Source organism: Oryza sativa, chromosome 7 (assembly GCF_034140825.1).
Source record: "Oryza sativa Japonica Group chromosome 7, ASM3414082v1".
Lineage (NCBI taxonomy): Eukaryota > Viridiplantae > Streptophyta > Magnoliopsida > Poales > Poaceae > Oryza > Oryza sativa.
Genome location: NC_089041.1, coordinates 10,598,236 through 10,619,561, shown reverse-complemented (window position 1 = coordinate 10,619,561; position 21,326 = coordinate 10,598,236). Strand labels below are relative to the sequence as shown.

The following is a 21,326-nucleotide window of genomic DNA, read 5'->3' as shown; positions in this document are numbered from 1 at the left end:
TGTCTTCGAGTGCCATCCGAGCAGGCCGACTCAGAGCAAATTGAAGTTCGCGAAGATTTGACCTACGTGGAGAGGCCAGTGAAAATCCTGGACACCATGGAGCGCAGGACCAGGAACCGGGTAATCCGTTTTTGCAAGGTCCAGTGGAGCAACCATGCCGAAGAAGAAGCTACCTGGGAGCGTGAAGACGAGCTGAAGGCAGCCCATCCCGGTCTCTTCGCCAGTTCTTCCGAATCTCGGGGTCGAGATTCCGTTTAAGGGGGGTAGGTTTGTCACGTCCCAAAACGACCCTAAAATACATCCTCGAAATTGTGCCGAGAATAATTAAAATTCATGTGAAAGCCTCCAACAATTAAAATGTGCAAATTTAAAAGTCAAATAAGGCTTGGAGGATTTTTGTATATTTCCTAAAAGCCTAAAATGCGTAAATAAATTTTAGTGGAATTTTCAGAGCACAAATAATAATTGAGAAGAAATAAACAAAGTTAAAAAGGTTTATAAAAAGAAAAACCCTAAAAGTCTTCTTTTCCCCCCCCTTCCCTTCTTGGGCCGGCTCGGCCCAGCTCCCTCCCTCTCTCTCCTCTCCCCCGCGGCCCATCGGCCCTCCCCCGCGCGCGCGCCGCTGACAGGCGGGCCCGCCCGCCACCCTCGCTGACAGGTGGGGTCCACCTGTCATCCCCTACCTCGCGCCGCTCCCGCCGCCCGCCCGTGCCCTAGCGCCGCCGCCGCCGCCGAATCCGCCGCATCCCGCCGTCCCCGCGCGCCATAAAGAGGGGGAAATCACTCCCCGCGATTCCCTCTCCCTTTCCCCCCGTTTTTCCCTCTCTCTCTCCCTCGGATTCGCTCGGATTTACTCCCGCAATCCTCGCCGGCGCAATCAATGGCGGCCGAGATTTCCGCGGCCGATTCCTTCCTCTCCGGCCGCCCTCTCTCCCTCCCGACGCTATATAATCGTTCCTCGTGCTTCGCTCCTCCGTTTCCGCCACTCGCCGCTCACTCTCCCCGTCGGATTCGTGCCCGCGCCGTCTTCCTCTCTCTCCGCCGTCGCCGCCGAGCTCCGGTTCGCCGTCGTCGTCGCTCCGGACCTCCTCCCGACTCGGCGTCACCTCCTTCGGCTTCGCCGCGTCCTCGTCGACCTCGTCCGCTCCTCCGTTTCGGTCGCCGACTGTCGGAGCGCCGCCGTCCTCGTCGATCCGAACCGCGCCGCCGCCTTCCTCCGCTCCGGTTGTCGTTTCCGCCGTCATCGTCGACCCGGGGTGAGCCGAGGACCGTTGTTTCACTTCCCCCTTCCCTCCCCTCTCTCGGCCGCCGCTCCGTCGCGCCGGAGGTCGCCGCCGGCGACCATCGGGGCGCGGGCGCGCCGCCTCCCGTCGGCCGTGCCGGCGAGGCCGCCTTCGGGCGCGCCCCGCGGCTGCCAGGTGGGCCCGGCCGTCAGCCGCCCGCGCCCGCGGGTGCGGCTGACGCGTGGGACCCACGGCGCCGGTCGGCGGCAGCCGCGTGCACCCGGTCCACCGTGGACCGAGAGGCTGGCGCGTGGGCCCCACTCCCGTGGACCCGGTCCGCGCGCCCTCTCTCCCGGCTGACGCAATAAATGAGTTTTTAATTAAAATTTAAATGAAGCAATTCGCAAATATCCATTTAAAGAGCATATAAACTTCAAATGGCCATAACTTGGCCATTTAAACTCGGAATTGGACCGTTCAAGTCTCTAACTTTTCCTTAAGAAGTCAAGAACCCATTTTTGTGCTTTGTTTCTGCTGTTATGTGGAGTTTATTAGAGTAAAAGCCTTTTTTTTTCCGTTGGTCGTGTAGACGCTGCAGCTTCGGAAGATCCGCTCTTCGTGGAAGTTGAAGCCGACGTTTGGGAAAGCGAGCAAGGCAAGTCACATCATCTTTGAGCATATTGAATCCCAGTTTATAAAATTATGTTGATTTAAATTATTGCATTATCGCTTTATTTAAATCCCCGCGTTATCACTGTTTTATTTAGCCATGCCTATTTACCTTTGTTATGACCATATTATTATTGTTATTGTTATTATTACCTTGTTCACCCTAGAATAAACAAAACCCCAACTAGTGGACACTCTACTCATGGTACCACTAGTATGATTTTAGGTAGATGCTTCGCTTTTAATTAGGTAACATTAGGTGGTTTTACAACTCTAGACTTTGGGATATTCTCATCACCTGGACACTTTGGAATTGTTGGTCTATTGTGGAATTGGATTCACACCTCCCCCTCTATTCAAAATCCCCAAAAATGGTTTTAGGCTGGGCTCGGGGTGCATGGTTTTGATGGTAGCACCTCGGCCATATAAGGACCGGTCTTCGGGCCTCTGTTGCAAAGCACTACCGTACTTCCACATGTCTAGTGGGTAAGGCTTAGTTTGTGGCTCAGTCTAGTCATAAACAAAAGTACACGGATTGGAGATGGATGAAGTCGGGGGTCGATGGACATTCTCCAGGGCAAATGAAGGCTACACGAGCTGCGGCCCGGTAGTCGAGATGTCATGGCAGAGGGTTGGTGCCCTGCTGCTAGGGGCTCAGTCCTGCCTGCCTGTCCCGGAGGTTCCGGCCGTAGGCGGGATTGGGTCGGTACTCTTGTCTAAGGCTAGGATGGGTTGGAAACTATGTCACGTCTTCCGTCTGTATACCGTGGTGGTATGTGGCACGTGGTTGCACGTGAGGAAGATGTGTCTTGTGGGTAAAGATGTACACCTCTGATCAGAGTATAATCTATTCGAATAGCCGCGCCCTCGGTTATGGGCAAGCCGAGCAATGTACCCAAGTTAGTGTTTTAAATTCTTAAAACCTGCTTAACAACTAAAATGTGGAATGGTTGGCCTGGGTTGGCTTAGGACGAGCTGGGACCCAGGGTCGGGTTGCCAGTTCGGTCTGAATCATCGTAGGCCTTGGGTTAAGGCAGGTTCGTGTGGGTTCACGGCCTTGATTAATAATATTGTATAGTTCTAGGATCGCGTTTACAAAATAGCTTTGAGCAACTAAATGTCTTTAAATGCTGTTTACTGCAACCCTAACCCTTTATATTATAATTCCCTTGTACTCCCTTGCATTTATTCTGCATTTGTGGGTGTGTCTTGTTGAGTACGGTGGTTGTACGCAGTCTTGCTCAATTTTTCCCAAGCCCAGAAGAGGAGCTCCTTGAAGATGAAGGCTTTGGTGTCTAGCTCGTGCCTGCCGTCAAGCGCCTGTGGTCGTCGCCCTAGTCTTCCGCTGTTTCTCGTTTGTCTTTGTGTGTGCTGGGCCTTCGCTGCCCATGTAATAAATTAACTATTTACGCTTCCGCTTGTTATACTCTGAATTGTATCAACTTTTGGTGTACCTTGCCTCCTGGGACAAGGATTAATGCACGCACGTAAGGAATGCCCGTTGGGTTATTTCCGGTCGTGACACAACCCAAGACGGTTTCAGAGATTCGTAGTTTCCTTGGTCTTGTGGGGTACTACCGCAGGTTTATTGAGAACTTCTCCAAGATCGCTAGACCAATGACTCGACTGCTTCAGAAGGATGTGAAGTATAAGTGGACGGAAGAGTGTGAGTAGAGTTTTCAAGAATTGAAGAAAAGGCTAGTGACTGCGCCAGTGTTAGTCTTGCCTGATCCAAGGAAAGGTTTTCAGGTGTATTGTGATGCGTCTAGACTTGGTTTGGGTTGTGTTTTGATGTAAGATGGGAAGGTGGTTGCCTATGCATCTAGGCAGTTGCGCCCTCATGAGAATAACTATCCAACACATGATCTAGAGTTGGCAGCTGTGGTTCATGCATTGAAGATTTGGCGCCATTACCTTTTTGGTAACCGTACGGAGATGTATACGGATCATAAAAGTTTAAAGTACATTTTCACTCAACCTGATCTGAACATGCGTCAACGAAGATGGTTAGAGTTGATCAAGGATTATGATATGGAAATTCATTATCATCCAGGTAAAGCAAATGTTGTAGCAGATGCTCTCAGCAGGAAAAGCTACTGTAATATGTCAGAAGGTCGACATCTACCTTGGGAGTTATGCCAGGAATTGGAAAAGTTCAACTTGGGAATAGTCAACAAAGGTTTTGTTGCCGCTTTAGAAGCTCAACCTACTCTTTTTGATCAAGTTAGAGAGGCTCAAGTGAATGATCCCGATATCCAAGAAATCAAAAAGAACATGAGAAGAGGAAAAGCCATCGGTTATATAGAAGATGAGAAAGGAACTGTGTGGCTAGGAGAAAGAATTTGCGTGCCCGACAATAAGGAGTTGAAGCATACTATCATGAAAGAAGCTCATGAAACTTTGTATTCCATCCATCCTGGGAGCACTAAGATGTATCAAGACCTGAAGCAACAATTCTGGTGGGCCAGCATGCGACGAGAGATAGCGGAATATGTGGCTCTATGTGATGTGTGTCAGCGAGTCAAGGCGGAGCATCAGAAGCCAGCCGGTCTGCTACAACCGTTGAAGATACCAGAGTGGAAATGGGAGGAAATAGGAATGGATTTTATCACCGATCTACCCAGAACATCAGAAGGGCATGATTCTATTTGGGTAGTGGTTGACAGGCTTACTAAAGTTGCTCATTTCATACCTGTCAAAACAACCTACACGGGAAATAAGCTCGCAGAGCTATATATGGCAAGAGTTGTATGTTTACATGGCGTTCCCAAGAAAATAGTGTCAGACAGAGGTAGTCAGTTTACTTCGAAGTTTTGGCAGAAGTTACAAGAAGAGATGGGTACTCATTTGAATTTCAGTACTGCCTATCACCCTCAAACTGATGGTCAGACAGAAAGAGTAAATCAAATTTTAGAAGACATGTTGAGAGCCTGTGTTCTAGATTTCGGTGGAAGTTGGGATAAGAATCTGCCGTACGCTGAATTCTCTTATAACAACAGTTATCAAGCTAGTCTTCAAATGGCTCCATACGAAGCATTGTATGGTCGGAAGTGTCGTACACCGCTCCTTTGGGATCAAACTGGTGAGCGTCAAGTTTTTGGGATAGATGTATTGCGAGAGGCAGAAGAAAAAGTGAAGATTATCCAAGAAAGGTCGTGTATTGCCCAGTCGCGTCAGAAGAGCTATGCAGACAATCGTCATAGGGATTTGACTTTCGAAGAAGGGGATTATGTATACCTACAGGTTACGCCGCTGCGGGGAGTTCATCGTTTCCAGACCAAAGGGAAATTGGCACCACGTTTTGTGGGACCTTTTAAGATTGTGAGTCGGAGAGGTGAAGTAGCTTATCAACTAGAGTTGCCTCCGTCAATGGCGGGAATACATGACGTGTTCCATGTGTCGCAGTTGAAGAAATGTTTGCGTGTTCCTACGGAGGAAGCAGATCCTGAGCGTATAGAGATTCAAGAAGATTTAACTTATGTTGAGAAGCCAGTCAGAATTTGTGAGGTGAGTGAGAGAAACACCCGGAATCGAGTCATACTGTTCTGTAAGGTTCAGTGGAGCAATCATTCAGAAGAAGAAACCACTTGGGAGCGAGAGGATGAATTGAAGTCAGCTCATCCTCATCTTTTTGCCAGTTCTTCTGAATCTCGAGGACGAGATTCCATTTAAGGGGGGTAGGTTTGTCACGCCCTGAAAATCGCCTAATTTAATAATTCAATTTTTAATGCATTTTTAGAAATTATTTTTAAAAGCCTACAAGTTAAACTCTAATAATCTAGGAAAAATTTCAACATAAAATTGAGCTAGATAAAATTCCATTAAATACTTTGCTTGTTTATCTATTTTCTAGATTTTTCTGGTAATTATTTGAGCAAGGAAAGTATTTTTAATAAGGCATAAATGAAACATCATTTCACAAATTATTTTAATTGAAAAAGTCTTTAAAACCATCCCCTAGGCCGTTGGGCCGTTTCCGGCCCAACTCTCCTCTTCGCGCGCGGCCGTGCGGCCCAAGCCGAGCCGCCGCCCCACCCTCTCCTCTCAAGCCGCCGACATGTGGGGCCCACATGTCGGGGTCATCTTCCACCTCTGGCCGGCCGAGCCGAGCCCAAGCGCCGCCGCCTCCCCTTCGATTCCGCCCTAGCCAGCCATCTCCGAGTTCGATTGCTTGAGGGGAAATCATCTCATCCTTATCCTCTCCCTTTCCCCTAATGTTTCGGAGATCAATTTTGCCCGGATAAACCGAATCGAATTCGTTTTGAGTTTATCTCTCCAAACTAACCCTAGATTTTTCCGGCTCAAATCCTCTCGTTTGGAGTCCGATCTCTCTAATCCAAGCCTATATAAAGCATCCCCTAGTCGTCCTCTACGTTTCTCCTCAAGTCCCAAGCTCCACCGTTGCTCGTAGCGCCGCCGCCACGTTGCCCTAGCGCCGCCGCCGCCGACGCCGTTCCAGCCGCGCCGCGCCGCCGCTATAGCCGTCACCGCCGCCTTCCGTCGCCACCACCGGGTTCGTGAGGAAGAGGAGCACCCCGTCCGCCCCTTCGCAGCCGCTGAAGACCGTCAGAGCGCTGTCGTCGACGTTGACCCGAGCCGAGCCGCCGTCGGACCTCGTCGCCGGCCGTCGTTCGTCGTCGTCCGTCGTAGTTTCTTGCGCCGGTGAGTTCACGTCGTCGTCCTCTTCGCGTGGGTGTTCTCGGATAGCCCAACCGAGCCCTCTATCGCCGGTGGTCGCGTCGTCCCGTGCCATGGCCGGCGATGATGTCATCGTGACATCATAAATCTTTTATTTAATTCGTAATAATTTTCTGTATTAGATGAAAATTGATTAAACTTCGGAAATTCATAACTAAATCATCGTAACTCGGATTCGAGTGGTTCAAGCTGCTAAATTCATCTAAAATCAAGATCTACATGTTAAAAATATCCACATGTACTTTTTATGCTTGTTTTTGTACTGTTTTGTTGATTTTGTTTATTTGCTTTAGTTTCTGACATTCCAGAGGAGAGCGTTTACGTCGAGGAAGGTTCAGGAGTGGTTGAAGAAGCTCAAGGCAAGTCACACAGATCCCAAACAACCCTTTGAGCATGTTAAACCCGTTTAGACCTAATGTTTTATTTCAACTTATGCATTATTTTTGAATGTCATTGGGTGGTGAGCCTTTCCCAATTAATTAATGGCCGAAGATGACTTTATTTTCCTATGGGTAATAAATTGTTTAGCTTGGACCTTATATATCGGTTTGGTTTAGCTAAGTGCTATATAGGTATAATTGCTTAGCCATGCTTAGAAACATTAGCTCATTAATGGGATGAATCATACTACATTATTAATTATGGTTATATTTAGTGCTAGCTCATGATGGTTAATCGTGTTATGATAATTAATTGATAATTAAAACCTGCATAAAGGTGGGTTGCGAGCATATGGTTTTGATGGTCGTGCTCATGACAATTAAGGACCGGTTCACGAGCTACTGTTGTGAAACATTTACCGTGCCAACCACAAGCCAGCGTGGGCAACGACTTTACCTTTTGTATAGCGTGATTCATTATGGGGTGCCAGACTGAGAAGCGGCGAGAAGTCCGTGGGGGTCGCTGGGGAGTCCATTACCTCTGGTTTTGAAGGGGAGAGTACGATCCAGGAACGGTGCACTGTGGTGAGTTGTGTTGTGTGAGAGGTATTGTCACAGCTCCTTTCCAAGGTACCGTGGTGGTATCGAGGCGCATGGTGACATCTTGTGGAGCTGTGTCTTGTGGGAACAGTGGTACATCTCTGATCAGAGTAAAACTATCCGAATAGCCGTGTCCGCGGTTATGGGTGGGTCTAACAATGTTTTTCATGATTAGTCTCACACTACTCATTATTAATGATAATACTGTGATAATTAAATTGACTCCTGGTTTGGAATGATATATTCCTGGTATGGAGGTTTAATTTGTACAACCAGGGTTGGTTGTTCAGATGGGGTTGGGCCTATGCAACACGGGGGTGTTGTATAGTGTTTATTTAATATTGCTTAATTACTTAACTGTTTTACTATTCTCTCAAATGTTTATTAAATCTTGTTTATGCAATTGAGCTGTATTATGCCATCCTTTGTTATCCTGTGCACTTGCATATTTGCTGTGTGGCTTGTTGAGTATGTCATATGCTCAATCTTGCAATATTCATTCATCAGAGGAGGAGTACTTCAGTGAAGGTGATGATATGGAGGATTAGGTTTTGTTCGGGTCAAGTTGCTTGTGGAGTGGAGTCGCCATACCTGTTCCGTCTATTGTTTTTATTTCCGCTGCGTAGAATTTTATTCTTTTGAGAGGAACTATCTACCTCTGTAATAATTATTTATTTCGCGAGTATTAATTAGATATTTGATAGTACTCTATTATCAATTTGTTATTGTGTGCCTCGGCTGATTCCTGGACGAGGATTTAACGCACGTGTAAGCGTTTGGAATTTTGGATAAAAATTCCGGGCGTGACAAAGAATCATCCAATTTGGAGTTCATATGATTGAGATAAACTAGTTTATTTTTGCAGACGGCTCCTTAAAATGCTCGTATGGAAAAATTGATTTTTTCATGTGGGCTCTTAAGTAAGCCGCATGCAAAAATGAGCTCATTTTTGCATGCGGACCTCTTAAGAGGCCCCTATGGAAATATTAATTTTCCCATACAGGTGTCTTAAAGAGTCGTATGTGAAAATAAAGATCAATTTTTGCAGACGCTGTCACTTACGGTCCGTCTGCAACCTAAAGGGGTCCTTGTACAGAAAATTCTTTTTTTAGTAGTGAGATTATTCAAAATAACAACGAGGATAAACTGTGTTGGAAGCATACTTCTAATGGCACATGCAACACAAAAAGTGCATACAAGGAGATCATTAAAAAGGGGAGAAACTGTGTTGGAAGCATACTTCTAATGGCATATGCAACACAAAAAGTGCATACAAGGTGCATACAAGGAGATCATTAAAAAGGGGGAGAATCAAAATCTGCAGCAGGTAAGTGCTCAAACTACTTACGTAATCAAGAAAATTTAGAAGGATGAACTCACCCTTCCAAAGGTCAACGTCTTTGCTTGGAGACTTATCAGAGAGGCCCTTCCAACAGCTCAATGGCTAAATCTCTTAGAATTTCTGATATTTTGGCTGCTGCTTGTTGTAGACGTGGTCAACCTGAAACTGATTTCCACCTTCTCTTTGGTTGTCCCTGTAGTAAATTAACCTGGAGAATTTCTGAAGCTAATCTATCTGTTGGCAACTTTTTGTGACAAGTCGAAGCACGATCGCAGCACCAAAACGCCTTGTGGTGATATGGAGTCGCCAACTACCTCGATCTAGCCAAACGGCCAAATCAAGATGGGTTTTGTAGAAAAATAGCTAAACCGGCAAGCGGAGCCGATTTAGATATCAAAATCAGCCTCTAGGCCGATTTAGATCTATATGATGAGAACTATCCGTCTCGTGGGCAAAACAGAAGGTTTTCAGGACAAACCTACAAATAGGTGTCGCACTCTCGCAGCGGCAGCGGACGATTTACGGCGCAAATCGACAAAAATGGACTACAACTAGAGTAAAGTAGAAAACGTGATTCAAGTAGATTGTGTGTTCGGGGTATTACAATTGAACCGGCCTTGTCCCTTAAATAGGGGTTGGTCTTGCCCTCTATAGGCCCTTCTCCACGTCCAACTCGGGATAGAAACCAAAGGAATCCCGAAACATGCTTTCCCGAGCAAGGAAACCCGAGACCCGACGAAAACAGACTCAGACTCGGACCCTGACAGTCTGACCGGCCATATACCTACAGTCAGACCGGAGTTCAGGCCGCGGTCAGACCGCCTACATACTTGCGGTCTGACCGGCTCTGTGAAGGAAACCCGGCACTTTCCAAACTTTGGCAATTTTCCCCTATTTTGTCGATAGATGCCAAATTTGGATGTAAACACTATCTACTGACATCTTTACTGATAATTTCCCTCTGGCTCATATTATTGCTTATATTGCCTCTAATAGCTCACATCAGTTGGGTTTAAATAGAACTCTCATCTTAATGTGGCAGATGTGGAAAGCCAGGAATGACTTGAAATTTCAGGGAAAGCTGAAAGAGCCAACTAAAGTTTGTTTTGTATCTGAAGCTATGGCAAATACATACACCATTTTCTCTGCTCATAAGTCTTTGCAGGATGATCATCAGGATATGGAGCAAGAAAGAAGAATAAAAAACATTCCCAATGGAAACAGATGCTATGTGGATGCTGCATGGGAAAATGGCTTCACCGGCACAGGAATCTTGTTTCACATGTTGTCTTCACATAATGCTCTTTTCATGCTTTGTGGCTCATTCATCTTTGCAAGCCGAACTGGTGGGTTTGCAACTGACAATGCACTACTACAATAGCTATTTTTCCGTGCGGTTGTTTTGATTTTGGCGTGCGGTTGTTTTGCCCGTCTGGAACATTGCGTCTGGGAAAATCGTGATTTTCTTGTGCAGGTGGCGCAACCGCACGTGAAAAATCCGATTTTCGCGTGCGGCTGCTTATGCGAAAATAAAAATCCAAAAAAAAATAAATTTTCAAAAAAACAAACCCTAACCCTAGATCTAGATCCGGCACCCCACCGCCGTGCCGGCCACCACCGCCGCCGGATCCGGGCGGGGGACTGCCGCCGCCGCCAGATCCGGGCGGGGGGCAGTCGCCGCCACCGGATCTGGGCGCGGGGAGGGCGGCGCTGCTCCCAGCCCTGCCGGCCACCGCCTCCTCCCGCTCCCGGCACACGTCGTCGGCCCGCTCCCGGCCGCCGCCTTGCCGCCGGTGTCGTCGCGCGCACGCCAATTCAGGCCACCACCTCGTCGTCGTCGTCGGCCGCGTGCACGCTGCTCCGAGCCGCCGCCTCGCCGTCGTCGTCATCGTCGTCGGCCGTGTGCACGCTGCTCCCGGCCGCTACCTCGCCATTGTCGTCGTCGTCGGCCGCGCGCACGCTGCTCCCAGCCGCCTCCCCACGTCCGCCCGCCGCTGCCGTGAGCCCGCCGCGAGCCCTCTGCGCCCGCTAGCCACCGTCGACCCCTCCGCCGAGAGCCGCCCGGAGGAGAGGAGGAGAAGGTGAGAGAGAGAGAGGAAAATGAGAGAAGAGGAAACTGAGAAGATAAGGGGGAGGGAGAGAGGAGAGAGGTGGGCGGGGGGAGAGAGAAGAAAAGTCCAATTTTTTTTGAATAGGATGGGAGGGAAGTGCTATTTTCCTATGCGGTTAGATTAGGAGGCCCGCATGTGAAAATAGAGCTTTTTTTGTGTGCGGCCGTGTTAAGTGACCCACACACGAAAATCAATGTGGGCGACGCTCCCCCTATTTTTCCGTACGGTCCAACGACCGTATGGAAACAAAATAGGGTGGCGTCCAGAAAAGTCAATCATGTAGTAGTGATGGAGGTGGCCAATTTTCTAAACTTTACAGGGATTACCTTTCTCACAAACGATGCAACAATTACTGACAGTGCCAAGGATGATTTTGATACAGGTCATTGGAGTCTTAGGGGCTGTTTGGATGCTTGCTTCAGTTTACCAAAGTTCTATAGCTAAGGTGTGGCATGCCACAATTTATGTGGCTAAGAAATTCTTGACCACAAGTTAGGTAAATGTTGGCAAAGGTATGTGCCTATGACAAGTAGGGTCACAAAATTAAAAAGTGTGGCATGATAAAGATGTGGCAATCAAGCAAACACTAGGCTAAATTGGTCAAAGTAGCTTGCCAAAGTTGTGGCAAAGTATGGTCACCATCCAATCAACCCCTTAGACTTCTTTGAAGCCAAATTAAGAGTGTGATCCCAGAAAATCCTATGCATGTGGTTTGGATCTCAAGAAAAATCAACAGTGTAGCTGATAAAATGGCCTAATAAGCTACTTCCTCCGTTTCATATCATAAGACTTTCTAGCATTGCCAATATTTATATATATGTTAATGAATCTAGATATATGTGTGTCTAAATTCATTAACATCTATATGAATGTAGGCAATGCTAGAAAGTCTTATAATATGAATTGGAGGGAGTAGAACTCAGCATAACACTGATCCTTCTCAACTGTAACATCTCGCACATTGCATCTCGCACATTGCTTATCCTAATAGAGATTGTCATGCTAGAAATCTTCAAAATGATTTCGTTTCGGTGAACTATACTATTAACTATGTACTACCTCTGAAATTACTATTAACTATGTACTACCTCCATTTCAGGTTATAAGATTTTCTAGCATTGCCCATATTCATATATATGTTAATGAATCTAGAAATATATATATGTGCCTAGATTCATTAACATTTATATGAATGTGGGCAATACTAGAAAATCTTATAATATGAAACGGAGGAAGTACTATGTTTCTTAAAAAAAAAGGGGAGAGACGTGAGAGGTGGTTGAACATAGCTTATAGCTATGTTCCCAACCCCTCTCCCGCATTTTCCGCGCGCACGCTTTTCAAACTGCTAAACGGTGTGTTTTTTGTAGCAAAAAAAAGTTTCTATACGAAATTTGCTTAAAAAATCAAATTAATCTATTTTTGAAAAATAATTTAGCTAATATCGCTCCGTTTTCCGTGTGGGAGGGTAAGGTTCCCAACCATGCCCAGCAAACACAGGCATAGACCTCTAGAGCGCGGCGGACGACCCCATCCACGTGGTAGGTTCCATATATTGCCTTAACACCCTCAGAATGTTGGGATTCAAAAGATTAAAAAGAGGTGCCGCCACACATGATTTTTTATCTAACAAGGAGAACTTTTACCTCTAAGAACTTTTATCTAATACCGGCCTAATTACGGTGTAAAAGCACAAGAGAACTTTTGAAGACCGCATTTTCGCCATTGTAGATATATCACCTCTATATTTTTACCACGTGTCATTTAACCATTGGGAGCCATTTAAACTGCCTGCAAACAACTTTTGCCTCTTGTATACAATGATATGGGACCATACTGCAAACAGCAACCGTCTACTATGTACATGCCACCCCTAACAACTTATCCCTAAACCGAACAGAATCCTATCATATAACTACAAGAATTTATTTAATCTATGACGAAAAAATTCGTCATGGATCACTGAAAATTCGTCACAGGAATTTTCCCATGACAATTATACTTATCGTCATCTATTGAGCGTCAAAGATTAAATTTGCTGACGTTTTCTCCGAAATCGTCACAGATCAGCACAATCTATGATGTTTTTTAACCGTCATAAAATGCTTATGGGCTCGTGTAGTCCAGCCCAGGCCCAACCTTTGTGACGAAATTAAACGTCATGGATGGTTGCCATGTGGCGGCTAACATGGCAGTTGACGTGGTCGTTTGGACACGTGTGCGATGACATGTCACTGATGACGTGGCAGCTGACGTGGTTGTTTTGACACATGTGCGATAACGTGTCACTGATGACGTGGCAGCTGACATCAGCAATTGTTTTATACGGCCCGTTATTTTTTTGACGGCCCATTAATTTTTAAACAGCCCATTAATTTTTTTAACTGGCCTATTTTAAAATAGGCCCATTTCAGAACTAGCCTATTTTGTCAACCAACTATCAGATCAAAGCCCACTAAACAGACCCATTAAATTTGAGCCCACCAAATTCAATCCAATTTATCATACAATCTCAGATTCAAACCAACACATCTCAACAAACATCCAATACAACACAAAATTTACAACACAGTTAACAGCCAAATCTAGTCACAATCCAAATACAATCACAGTAACCAAAATTTCACCGGATGTCGCATGACCAAGATCTTCCAAGTGAGCTTAGCAGCACTGCATATGCACAAGATAAAACATCAATAACTGCCATATCATCCTAGTTTCTTCTACTGTTCAAGCACTTAATAGATGAATAAAAAATATTCATGCAGTTACTGATGTCACGGACATGCTGCAATGTCAGGATCGGGAGGAGCTGTCTCCCTCTGTATGTTATCTCCACCTGCACTTCGCACATTTCTGAAATTTTCAGTTCATCTCAGTTCAGCATTTTGTAACAAAGAAACTAAGCATGCTCAGAGATCAGGCAAAACAATATATATATATTTACCCCTTTTCACTGTGGAAATAATGGTTTTCACGCATGAGGGAGAGGCACCCTCAAATTTCCTTACTAAAGTAACAGTTATAGGTGAAAAAAACAACCCTACTTCCGATCCTGCTACCAAATAAATAGCCCAGTTCTTTCGTGAACTCTGAAAAGATATTGAAATGCTTTTGCACTTGTACAGTGGAAAAATTGGTAAACAAAAAGAACTGCCAGCCCTGGTTTCTTCCTATTATCCCTTAATTTAAAAGGAAAAGACTGACATCATGCTCACAAATTTCCAAAAATTGGGTATAAACTGAGGCATCTTAAACTGCAATGCAACTGCTTAGCATAGTATAACATGAGAAAGCACAGCCAAAAGTTTGCTAGATAGCCAAAAAAACCACTTCACATGTTAGGAAGAAACATGCCACTACAGTTTTGACATTCCTGAGCACCACATATGGTGGCAACCAATCCTTTTTACATGAATAAGATAAAAGGAGTCATCAGATTTGACATTCATAATAGGATTTCACTTATTACTTTCTAAAAAAAGGTGACCATAGGACTCATAGGAACTCACCAAAAGTGACCATGGGAAGGATGAAAGTTGAAGCAAACTCAGCAATTCGCACAGGAAAAACAGCCTCATTTCAATTTGGAGCACATCCAAAACCTCTACACAGCACACCAATACATCTCTAGTTGCATCTGTAGCCCATCTACCGCAGCAAGAACAGCAACAATCACGAGGGGGAAGGAAGATTAGGGAAGCGAGTAGGGTGGATATACCTTGATGTAGATGTTCTCTGTTTACTGATAGTTTGCTATTACTGTTTGTTAAAAGGAAAAGGAAAGATGGCTAGTCCTGTTTTTGTAGAATATTTTTGCAGCATGCACATGTTTAATTGCTAATTGCAAATTGCAGTACATAAAAAAGTGGTAATCTTTTATTTCAGGTGGATATGATCCAGATATATATGGACTATTGGAGATTAGTACTTTTGATTTCATCTTACTGTTAACATTTATATATTTCATATTTTCTGAAAGTACGTTGAAGTAGAGTTTACCATTCGATATATAGGAATTGTGAAAACTGCTCAAGTGATGGATAAATAAAACACTACATAATGCAAGTCTCTTGTTCAAAAGATCATGTCTTACAGCTATATGATATTATATTGGTTTCTCATTCTGCTTGCAGGTCAGATGATAATTCATTGAGGTTGATTGCCATAGATTGATAATTCTACAGGTTAGGAGTAGTACTTATAACGTATAGATGCAATTCAGTTTCAACAGTCATGAAGTGTTGATGAATTATGAAGAGCTCAAGCAATACATCTCTAGTTGCATCTGTAGCCCATCTATCGCAGCAAGAACAGCAACAATCACGAGGGGGAAGGAAGATTAGGGAAGCGAGTAGGGTGGATATACCTTGATGTAGATGTTCTCGGCAGCCTTTTCCTCCTCGCCGAGCACCTTGCCGCCGGAGGAGAGGAGCCGCCACAGTGTGAGCCACGCCGCCAGCCTCGCCTGAACCCCCTCGCATTGACTCCCTTGCCTGAACCCCCTCGCATTGACTCCCTTCCGCCGCCGTACCAGGTCACCGCCACCTCCACCGACCCCATCCACGCCGGCCCGCCTCCGCGGCTCCGCCACCGCCTCGCTGCCGGCCTGCCCGACGGGCCCTCCGTCTCTGGCGCGCCGCTGTCCTCCGCCTCTGCGACGGCGCCACCAGATCCGCCGGAGCAGGCTGTCACTGTGCCCGCCGCCCGCCGCCGAGAGCCGAGCTCCTTCCTAGGGCGGCGGATCCGGCCTTCCCTAGGACGGCGCCGCCAAATCCACCGCCGCAGGTCGTTGCCGCCGCGCCTCCTTGCTGCCACCGCCGCTCCCGCTAGAGTTGGGACGCCGGCGAGATTGCCGAAGAGGGGGGGGACGGAGGAGCGGCGAGAGGAGCGGAGGGGGAGGCGGAAGGGGCGGCGAGATCCGAGGGGGCTGTGGATGGTGGGCGAAGGGAGGAGGACGATGACGACGGCGTGGTAGGCGGCGGTGTGAGGGTGGGGAAAGAGAAGGTGAAGAATGGATGGCTAGGGTTTGGATATATGTATAAGAAGCTATGTTGATGCGATTTTACCAGAATAACCCTGGTATCTGGAAACCTATTATACAAGTTACTTGGACAAAATGGTCATTTAACGTGGAAATTTCAAAATTTTGAAACTTCAAATCGAATTTTATCATAATAAATGAACTTATGTGAAAAAGTTGTTTGAAACAAAGTTGTATAACTTACTGAGATCTACCAATTTTATTTTGGTTATTTCTCCATCTGAGTTTCATTGGCCTATATAAAATTTGAATTTCAAATTATGACAACTTCAAACAATATTTTCAAAAACTAAATGATCTCAAATGAAAAGTTCATCAACAACAAAATTGTATAACTCATCAATATCTATAACTTTTATTTTGGTCATTTTTCTATATGACTTTGTTTCAACGGTTTGAATTTGAATTTCAAATTATGACAACTTCAAACAAAATTTACAAATACTAAATGATTTCAACTCAAAAAGTCATCAATAACAAAGTTGTATAACTCATCAATATATATAACTTTTATTTTGATCATTTCTTCATCCGACGAAGTAATTTGTAACATTGTTCACAAAATCTACATATCTCTCTTATTTTTTATAAACGTATAAGAGATATGTACATTTTGTGAACAATGTTACAAATCACTTCGACGAATGAAGAAATGACCCAAATAAAAGTTATAGATCCTGATGAGTTATACAACATTGTTGTTGATGACTTTTTCAGTTAAAATCATCTAGTACTTGTAAATGTTGTTTGAAGCTGTCATAATTTGAAATTCAAATTTAAACTGTTTAAACAAAGTCGTATAGAAAAATAGCCAAAACAAAAGTTATAGATATTGATGAGTACTACAACTTTGTTGTTGATGACTTTTTCAGTTGAAATCATCTAGTACTTGTAAATATTGTTTGAAGCTGTCATAATTTGAAATTCAAATTCAAACTATTTAAACAAAGTCATATAGAAAAATGGCCAAAACAAAAGTTGTATATATTGGTGAGTTATACAACTTTGTTGATGACCTTTTTAGTTAAAATCATTTAGTATTTAAAAATGTTATTTAAAGTTGTCATAATTTAAAATTCAAATTTTATATAGGTCAATCAAACTCAGATGGAGAAATAACCAAAATAAAATAGGAAGATCTCAATAAGTTATACAACTTTGTTTTTGACAACTTTTTTACATAAGTTCATTTAGTATGATAAAATTCGATTCGAAGGTTTAATGTTTTGAAATTAATTGAAGGACGGAGACAAAATAGACTTATTGGCGAGGGAGGAGCAAAAGGCCTGTTACGGGCCAGCCCTTTTGCTCATCCCTTGCCGAGAAGTCCATTTTACCTTCCTCCTTTCATTTAAATTCAAAATATTAAACCTTCGAAATTTTAGCATACTAAATGAACATATGTGAAAAACTTGTCAAAAACAAAGTTGTATAACTTATTGAGATCTACCAATTTTATTTTGGTTATTTCTCCATCTGAGTTTAATTGACCTATATAAAATTTGAATTTCAAATTATGACAAATTTCAAACAACATTTTCAAATACTAAATAATTTTAACTAAAAAAGTCATCAACAACAAAGTTGTATAAATAATAAATATATACAACTTTTGTTTTGGTCATTTTGCTATATGACTCTGTTTCAATAATTTGAATTGAACCTTGCTATACACACGAAGAAATCTATACGAAATTCGTACGAAAACTACCTGCTTACGTGATTTCCATGGCTAGAACACTAGAAGCCCACACAAGATCACAGGCCTACAACACTCTAGATTATTCAATAAGAAAAGCCCATATCAAATTGACAGGTTCAATATCATGCTACTCATTCAGACTTCAGAGCTTCGTTTGAGTGGAGATGCAGAAAGCAAGGATAGAATAAATTCAATCAGTTCTAAAAAAAATCAATTCAATCAAGCATATGAGCTAGGTGGCGGCTATATGTCTAGGCCTTACCGCCTCAGCTGCCGCCACAATCAGGGTTTACGATTCCGACAGGCCCTTCTATTTCGGGCACTGGCGGAATTTGGAATTTCGCGAAATCCGGTGGAAAACCGGTAAATTCCGAACAAATTTCATAAACCAAAATTTGAATGCAAATTCCCTGAGTTTGTTGACAAGTTCTCGAAAACCTGTCGGTTTTAGCGAAATTCTGATCAAAATTTCGATCTGTAACCTGTAATTTGGACCAACTACTAACTGGGCCTAGTACATGCAATTCGGGCCATGTAAGTGTTTTCTTTTTTTTAATTCTTTATTCTTTTCTTTCCTGGTGTAAGTTTTAGTAAATACACACAATACATCATTTTTTTTAGAATATTTATATCCCAATATGTTCTATGAATATCATAGTATTTATAAGATTTTATTTGTTTTTTTCTTTTTTTTATCAATTCAAATTTGAATTTGGATGAAACTCCTCGAAATCTCATACGGTTTCTACTTTCGAGCCTCGTCGGAATGTCGAAATTTCGCGAAATCCGACCGGACTTTGTTGGAATCGTAAACCCTGGCCACAATACGAGCAGTATTGCTTTGCTTCCTGCATAATAGGTACGATCTACCATGCCCACACTAATAATAAAGGCAAATTTTGTCTACAGGACACTGTAATTTCGTGGTTTTAGCCGTAGGACACTGCCCGAACTCACTTTTGGAGGAAAACACTCTATAAACATGGTAATTTGGCAATAGACATCGTGCTGATTAAAATAATAATTTTTGGTTGAAGAGGAGAGAGAAATGGCATGAAAGTTCTAAAATACCCTTGGGCCCATATGTCATATCTTCCATCTCTTATCTCTATCCCCGCTGCGCCGCCGCCTCGATCGAGGACCTCAGCGCTGACGTCTTCCAGGAACAGCTTGGGCATCACCGCGCTGCCCACCCTGAACGACGACGACCCATCCTCCTTCCTGACGTCGGCAAAGCTCACCATGACCATGAGCTTGGTCGCCCGGCCATGGCCGAGCAGGAGCAGCACGGGGTAGAGGCTGTACAGCAGCAGCAGCAGAAGTCCGCGGAAGAGTCCCCCGACCTCCAGCGCGACGAGTATGAAGTACGGGAAGGTCGACGGCAACATGAGCTGGCCGCCCTCCACCTTGCACACCGTCACGTCCGCCGCCGCCGCCGGCAGCTCGTAAACGACGACGGCCGCCTGACGACGCGTGGCGGCGGAGACGGAAGATGAGCATGGAGGACCGCTGCTCGCCGACGACACACGGCTGCCGCTGCTCGCCGACTACGCGCTGCTGCAGGGCGCCGTCATCGACTATGCGGCAGCGCCGGCGACGATGGCCTCCTGACGACGTGTTGTGGCGGTGGAGGAGGATGTGCATGGAGGACCGCTGCTCGCCGACGACACGTGGCTGCCGCTACTCGCCAACTACGCGCTGCTGCAGGGCGCCGTCATCAACGCCGCCGCGGCGCCGGCGATGACGACAGCCTGACAACGTGTGGTGGTGGGCTGGCGGCGGAGGAGGATGGGCATGGAGGACCGCTGCTCGCCGACGACACACGGATGCCGCTGCTCGTCGCGCTGCTGCAGGGCGCCGTAGTGGACGCTGCTGCAGCGCTAGTGTCCGCGGAGTGGAGCGCCGGGAGCAGATTCACCGGCATCTCCACTGACCCGGCCACCGCCACGGCATCGGCCATGGAAGTGTGGGAGGTGAGGATAGAGAGATGGAAGTATAGTTGGCCATATGGCCCGAGGCCCGATGGCCCGGCCCAAGCACGGCACGGCCCGGTAGCAGTCGGGCCCGTGCCGGCCCGGCACGACTATTGGGCCGTGCCTGGGCCTATGGCTGGGCACGGTGGGCCGGCCCGGCACGGCACGGACCGAGGTCGGCACGATGGGCCGGCCCGGCACGGCACGGCCCAACGGTCGGCACGACCACGGCCCGTACCAACGGTAGGCACGAGCACGGCCCAGCCCAACAGACAGCCAGGCCGCACCGCGTGCGCCCGCATATATAAGCCAGCGAACGCCGCGTCGCCGCCCCTCCCCTCCCCAGTCCCCTCTCGCCTCTCGCTCTCCGCCTCTCCGCCTAACCCTAACCCTAGCCGCCACCGCTCAACCGCCTCCGCCGATCCGCCTCCGACGCTCCACCGCCCACCAGATCTCGTCCTCCACCGTCCGCCGCTCACTCGCTCAGGGCCTCAGGCGCGCACCGGTGAGACTCACCGAGTCGCCTCCCTTCCACTCTTCCAGATCCAGCCTTCCTCTTCGTCTCCGATCGATGCCTCGCCTGACTCGCATGAGGGGCGCATGAGGATGGGGGCCACCGGCCACGCATGGTCGCCTGAGTCATCGTCCTTCCACTCTTCCAAATCCAGCCTTCCTCTTCGTCTCTTTCCCGTTTGTTCTTCTTCGCCAGATCCCTTGGTCTTCTCGTAGATCCGTGAGCCTATCGTCTTCAACGGCAACTCCGGTGCTCCGGCTGCGCAGGTACAAGCATGGAACCATTGTTTTTATTTTTTTTTTCTCCATTTCCGACCCTAACCTTGAGTGTTGTTGGCTGCTTGCAGGTCACAAGCCCGTTGCTTAGCGGCAGCCGCCGTTGAGGGACCAGAGTGCCTGCGATGGATGACGATCCTACCTCTGTCAACTACGAGTTGAGGACTATGGGGATGCGCGGTGATGACGATGATGATGTGGAGGAGGATCGTGTGGAGGTGTTCGGCAATACCTCCGACATCCCGATCCATGTGAATGTCGATGACGACGACCCGCCGGTCGACGACAGTGGCAATGGGACGTCGACTGGCTCTAGTGCGACTTGTACCAACAAGAAGACCAAAACCTCCAAGGTATGGGATGACTTTGAGGAACTTTATGAAACGACCAATGGTAATAGGGTTCGAGTCTCTACTAAATGCAATTACTGTCATAAAACTTTGAGTGCTCGTTCTTCTGCTGGCACTGGACATTTGCTTAGGCATATTAAGTCATGCAAACCTAGAAAGCTTGGGTCTAATGCTTTGCCTCAGTCCATGCTTAGATTTAGTGCAAATGGTTCTGTTATTCCATGGGAATATAGTCCTGAAGATGCTAGGTTTGAATTGTGTAGATTGATTGCTAGAGAGGATCTTCCAATCAGTTTTGGTCAATCTCCTGCTTTTGTGAACTATATTAAGGCTGCTCATAACCCTAGATTTGTTCCTGTCTCTAGACAAACTACTACCAGAGATTTTTATAAGTTGTTTAAGGATCGTCGTTCTGTTATTATTGATCGTCTCAATTCTGCTAGCT

The 21,326-nt window shown here is 45.9% G+C and overlaps 1 protein-coding gene across 1 annotated transcript; it reads right to left on the bottom strand.

The window, feature by feature from the left end:
- Positions 1-13,511: 13,511 nt before the first annotated feature.
- On the bottom strand, positions 13,512-19,729 carry LOC112939669 (uncharacterized). Its single transcript, XM_066312657.1, has 6 exons — positions 19,526-19,729; positions 18,912-19,316; positions 15,393-16,045; positions 14,536-14,674; positions 13,809-13,862; positions 13,512-13,693 (listed from the first exon to the last, which is right to left on the bottom strand). Exons 1-6 carry the CDS (start codon positions 19,727-19,729, stop codon positions 13,685-13,687), a joined length of 1,464 nt encoding a protein of 487 aa, XP_066168754.1. The 3' UTR covers positions 13,512-13,684.
- Between the last annotated feature and the right edge of the window lie 1,597 nt (positions 19,730-21,326).

Coding starts and splice junctions, on each gene's coding strand:
- LOC112939669 (XM_066312657.1), bottom strand. CDS start 19,729: ATGGCCGATGCCGTGGCGGTGGCCGGGTCAGTGGAGATGCCGGTGAAT. Junction 19,317..19,525: donor CCAGCCCACCACCACACGTT/GTCAGGCTGTCG, acceptor AGCAGCGCGTAG/TCGGCGAGCAGCGGCAGCCG. Junction 16,046..18,911: donor TGGAAGACGTCAGCGCTGAG/GTCCTCGATCGA, acceptor TCCAAACCCTAG/CCATCCATTCTTCACCTTCT.